Below are 6,005 nucleotides of genomic sequence, written 5' to 3'. Positions count from 1 at the left end.
TTAATCAAACGACCAATGAAAACAGGAAGCTATATGCATTCGTCCAATGAAATAATGATATTTAAGGTTGTCTCAAGCACTGCAGGTTCGTGTACAGCAACCAGAAGGTAATTAACGCATTCCGAGACATAGCTCATGCGAGTACTAAGTTACCGCTCTAGTTTTTTGAATGAATTGTAAGGTTTTGTTGTACTGCAGTCATTCTTAGCACATTATGTAGCTTTAAATACTGCACTACAATACAGTCTCAGGTTCTCCGACTGTGGCACCGACTGTCGAGCTACTAAGCCCATAAAATAACTTCCATCAACATTGCAATCGCCAACTGGTACGCTTTTTATAATACTACGGAAATCGTCAAATGACCAACCTTGTTTACATAATAGGGCGAGTTTTATTAACTTCCTTCAGCGTAATTTGTATTTTCTTTGCCAACATGTTTAGTTTTCCTTGACAAGGACTCCTTGCAGTCTAGAATGTTACGTAATATTACATTACATAATAATGGACTATTTGATTAGACCAATATTTTAGAATTTTGTGGCACTTTATTGTAGATCTAACATGAGTATAATAAACTGGGATGATTTTTGTGGCTGCTCTCCGAAGAACGACAGTAGCTCTGCCTGTGGCTTCAATATTACTATAGTCGAGAATGGAGACCTGTCTCCGTGTTTTCATCTACTACTGCAAGCAGCTGCATCTCTTCTCTTATTCTTTGCCAGTCTTGGATATCTTGTGAACTTCTTGCGCTACAAACATGATAGGACGTCATCAACATCAACTCTACATTACGTTACACTAATAAGGGCATGGGCTAGCGTTTTTGTGGCCTGTGCCAATTTAGCTAGAAGCATCATATTTGTGAATGAGATTACTGGGCAAAATGATGTAGGTGCTGCCATTTATTATATCACAACAGCTGTTACAGCCGTTGCATGGTTAGTATTGGCAGCAATGTTTTATACTGCAAGGTACAGGTTTCCCTTGTATAAAAGAGGGCCAATTCTCGTCATAATCTTGTACTTGATAAACGTTGCGATATTCGGAAAAACTTTTCAGTGGTACTGGATGCTACCAAAGGAAGGTGATGACTATCGAGCTACAATTGTTCTGCTGTTCACTGTTGCAGCAGTGGCAAACGTCTTTTTGTTCACCGCATTGATACCTTCGGGTATAGAATACTCAAACGCTACTCGTAGCAATATACAGGATGGGGAAGAAGAGGAGACAGCTGGATTGATTACAGGTACTAACGATGTCTCTTACCGGACATTTAGTTCACAAAGGGTTGTGCCTAAAGGCGAAGAAGGGAACATATTTTCTCAGCTTATATTCTGGTGGGTACAGCCACTGATGAAGAGGGGAAAGATTGGACTTATTGAGACAGCGGAGGATGTGTTCAAGGTAAGTTCATTAGTATTCTTATTTCTATTTAAAGTTTCATCTCTAATAATATCTCTCTTGTCAGCGTCTCATATCTTGGTACAATGTAACTCAATCAGTGGTAACTAATATATGTACAGTAGGCCCTCCTATAACGTAACTAATCCATTCCAGAAAGGTTTACGTTATAGGGATTTACATTGTAAGAATAGTAAAATACATGTAAATTGCCTAATCCATTTCAAGATCTTTCCAAACCCTTTTGGCCACACAAAAAACTAGATTTAACTTTTTAATTTGTTGGCTGTACCGCAACTGCAGTATTATTAGTTTGCATTGACAACTTTTCTTTTTTCATCACTTCCGCTGGTTTTATGCTTCATGATTGCGGTAATTTTACAATAAGGTAAGAACGTTTTCGGCGTCCATCTACAATGATTTGTTTATTTTTTAGATGGCAAGGTCTATTCTGCAAAGGAAAACTAATAACAAATATTTAATACGTTCACATTCAAGTGAAACAAAAAATATTTTTATTATAATAATAGCGGTGTGTACCTACTTGTCCATTGTCTATCTGTCTCTATGGGTCAAGGTTAGAATCAAAGATATCTTTCGACGATACTCCACTTCGTGACATTTATATTGGTAGACCGACGCTGTAACACCTGCACCAATTGATCTTTTTAACCCTTTCACTGATGTAGATGCATAAATGCGTTTTCGTGGGACCACTGCTGTAGACGCATAAATGCGTTTTCGTGGGACCACTGCCGTAGACGCATTATTGCGACTTTCCCAGCAATTGCGTAGTTACTTAATTTTATTATTCATTGGCAGCATAACCCACGGTCTTTAAGATTTTTATGAAATTGACAGTGTTGTCTGAAGATTTGTCGATAAAATTAGCCTAAAATAACGAAGCAACTTTAAACTTTTGTTTGAGAATTTCCAATTTAATAACGAACATTTTTTGTGTGAGTTCATTAATTACCGTGCTCCTGTCAAAAATCAGGTAGTTAGTTACGTTGATGACATTATAGCCAATTCAGATTCAGATTTTCGGGATTATACAGATAATTAAAGCAGCAGCACTGTCTCGGATAGTGGTGAAAATAATAATTTTGTAAGAGTAAGGAACATTATGGAGGATCGTTTTAGCTTCGCATTGATCGTAGCTTCACACAGCTTTATCATCGCGCAAAGTATAGATCCATTGAACTTTTGCATAGCAATGATGGTTCAAATGTTGGCAAATTAAAATATGTAACAAAAATGTTCTAGATAGCGATTGAAATTGGAAAAAATACTGTTTACATATCATAAAGCAATATCGGCAATTTTCGGTAAAATGGCTGGCACTTGGCAGATACCCAAATTTGTACATGCTTGGCAATGAAATGGTCAAGTATCTCTGAGTGATTGCGCAGCTGCTTATTCTCTCCGTTTTATCAACACATCTGAGGGTATATCACAGCGAGCTAGAATGGCACGGCATTTGTATACAAGTGTATATAGGTATAATAGAGATTACGTTATACATATGCCGTTATGTCTCACAAGTGTAGCGAGAAAAATGGGATGTTTCAATGCTAACTAGAAGATTATCGTTTGTAGTTTGAAACTTCACATAATAAGTTATTACATAATTTTCGCTATAAAAGCGTCTACTGTATTTGTTTTAATCATGGCTGAAACGCTCATGTAATCAGCCATACAATGTTGCTTTGCAATTTTCAATCCTCTCACCTTTCGGTAGAATATTTTATATACAGTCAAACATGGATAACTCAAACTTCACGGGACCGAGCGAAAGTGTTCGAGTTATCCGAGCGTTCAAGTTATCAGAGCACTGTCACAAGTCCATGTATTTATTTATTTATTAGTAGATACATGTACCTATACAAACTATAATATAAATCAAACGCATAAATGGCTTGTTTCAAATTAAATGCTTCTAATGTAAAGTTAAAAACTTTTTTATTAAAAAGTATAAAGATTTTTCTATCACTTGAGATTGGTTTGTTGTTGTTGGTGATGTTATTGCCAGGACGTTTTTTTAGATTGACATTGGCAAAACTTGATCGTTGTTGAAATGCTCAGAAAAAAGACATCTTTTTCTTTTGAGCGTTTTAACCAAGATCAATTTTGCCGATTTTTCTTGAGGTTTATGCGAAGGTTACCTCACTTTTCCTTGCTTCCGAAGGACCATTGCTAAGCGGATGTTTGGTGAAAATCAAATTTCACCAAACCTTTAGAAGAAAAGTCGTTGACAAAAATATTTTGCCGATGGTGGTAATAATGACGCCTATGAATTACAAAAAGTTGAAGTTTACCTCTATGGCTTGGAATAAAGGGATTTTCTAAAGCGATAACAACCGTTTCGGTAGCCGTTGGGCAAAAAACTGTTCGAGTTAACAGAGTTGAGGTCGAGTTATCTAAAGCAATTTATCATTACGTGGGAACGGACCAAAGAAACCGTTCGAGCTATCCGAGGGCGAGTTATCCATGTTTGACTGTACCTATCTTTATCTTCCTAGAATGAATTATTTATGCTGAGTATTCTCGAAGAGCCTCACGCCATTCAGTTAGTCACAATTTACCACTCTAGTTACCCTCACGTCAGAGAGCTGAGTGACCAGTCAGAAACTCTTGTGTAGTTTGGAGTATAAACTCATTAGATGCATAAATTACGAGGTTAGATTGCTATGTTAGCTTTAAAGTCATTTCTTTAAGTTTAAAATAATTTAAGGTTAATAATTTTAATTAATTAATAAAAAGGTTTCTATGTAATCTGATTAGTCGAAACAAAAATTAAGAATTATAAGGAGTCTCACTTTACAAACATGCTATCGCTTTATACAATGACTATTTGCAGTAACAACAGGGTTCTGATTGGTCAATTGTTGTTGTTTTATTAGTATTTTAGCCACTGAGACTCTTTGTTTTAGCTGCCAGACAGTCTGAACACGGTGAGTCTAGCTGACAAGTTCTACTCCAACCTGACAGCTGCTCAGGATGACCGTGAGCGAACAGGCAAGCCCAAGCGCACCCTCATGGCTGCTCTGCACAGATCATTTGGTGGCCAGTATTACGCTCTTGGTGTTTTGAAGGTAAGGATTTAATTGCACGTTTCATGAGGTTGATCTGGTTTACTCATAAGTCAGCTGCGTGAATGATATTGTTATTACGAGCAATGGTGGGATTTTGTTTTTTTACGATGTAGGAGTAAGGGGCGGTAACCTTGTGCTCAGTGTTTGATAGAAATATACCGCAACATTGCAAGTAATGTGTTTTGTTCTCTATCTGATCAAAATATTCAGGGTCCAAAGCTGTCTTAGGTATTTCATATCAATTGATGAACTGGGCAAGGTGTAGAGATGTTTGTGATACTGTAGTATTTTACAGGTTGTATTGATGACGTTTAACTGATCAATTGCTGTTAGACACTTTTGGTGGTGCCAAGGCTAATGTAGGGCTGCTTGAGGGTGTCATAAAATATGGTAATGCTGAGTGTAGGCAACAGCACAGCTACCTATTTGATATGCCTCGGTTTTCAGTAACATTTGTTTATCCATTTGTTTATCGTCTGCAGTCTCTCTGTTTTTGTTCTCATTCTTATAAACTAGACAAAGTAAAAAATTTCCACAGAAAAAAGCTTTTTATGTAGACTGGAATTCAACTGACTGCCTAATAATTGAATGTTTGGTTGTTCTGCACCCCTCACTGCCAATTAGTATGTGTAAAGACCACACAGCTAAAACACAGTCTATGTTTCCGTTGTGTCGATGATGCGGATATGCAATCGCGCACACATTGCGTTACGGTGCGATAATTGGTTGAATGGACATTCCTGTGTTGGGATTTACGTGGGCACTTTGTTAAGGAAGGTAAGGAGTTCTATACCAGAGGTCATAGTGGCACACTCCTGTCTGGCTTAGCAGCCCCTTTCTTTCTCAAATCGAAATAGGAACTGCTGAAGTGTGGAAAATGTTTAAAATGGAATAGCTCGCGTGACATTACATGGTGCATTACTTGCAAGTGCCGTTTCCATCTTTTGCAGGCATGAAACATTTGATAAAATTTATGAGTAAGAAAACTCACTTGATTTGCTGGTTTTTGTCATTTCCATCTTACGCATGATGCAAACTGGTAGACGATGGACGATGCAAACTTGTGGAATAACCATGTCTTAGAATCATGGTGACAGCCTAGTTGATACATTAATGAGACCTTCATCCTTAACTGGTTTAAGGTGATGTGATAGCATGTGGCAAGAGATCTAATGTTGTAGCGCCTCTATAGCGGCGAGTTCTAGATCTTTTTTCGGATGTTATCACCGAGATCGCCTGACTTAGACTTTTTGACTGAGTTTTGGATGCACTTCATTTAATAATTGCCTTTTAATATCGTAATCCCATAATGAGATCAGAGAGCAAGTGCTAAATTAGGTAGATTAATCTGACTCAACAGCTCAATGGACCAGTTTAACTAGACCATTTGAATGTTTGTAGACCGTTGAACTAGTGAGAGTATTCAGTTGTGTGATGTCTGAATATAGCGGTAGTTTCCAATGCTTAGTACAACCATGATGGTCTTACATCAATTGTTCCAACAAT

The 6,005-nt window shown here is 37.4% G+C and overlaps 1 protein-coding gene across 1 annotated transcript in view; it reads left to right on the top strand.

The window, feature by feature from the left end:
• The first annotated feature begins 199 nt into the window (after window positions 1-199).
• LOC137400346 (ATP-binding cassette sub-family C member 10-like) overlaps window positions 200-6,005 on the top strand; it is a 50,484-nt gene continuing 44,678 nt past the window's right edge. Inside the window, exons 1-3 of the mRNA XM_068086673.1 lie at window positions 200-328; window positions 558-1,407; window positions 4,338-4,499. Coding sequence (XP_067942774.1) covers window positions 565-1,407; window positions 4,338-4,499 — 1,005 coding nt within the window. The 5' untranslated portion in view covers window positions 200-328; window positions 558-564. The remainder of the gene's footprint in view (window positions 329-557; window positions 1,408-4,337; window positions 4,500-6,005) is intronic.

Source organism: Watersipora subatra, chromosome 7 (assembly GCF_963576615.1).
Source record: "Watersipora subatra chromosome 7, tzWatSuba1.1, whole genome shotgun sequence".
In the NCBI taxonomy this organism is placed as follows: Eukaryota; Metazoa; Bryozoa; class Gymnolaemata; order Cheilostomatida; family Watersiporidae; genus Watersipora; species Watersipora subatra.
Note: the sequence above shows the minus strand (reverse complement) of the source record. Positions and strands in the feature narration are given on the sequence as shown.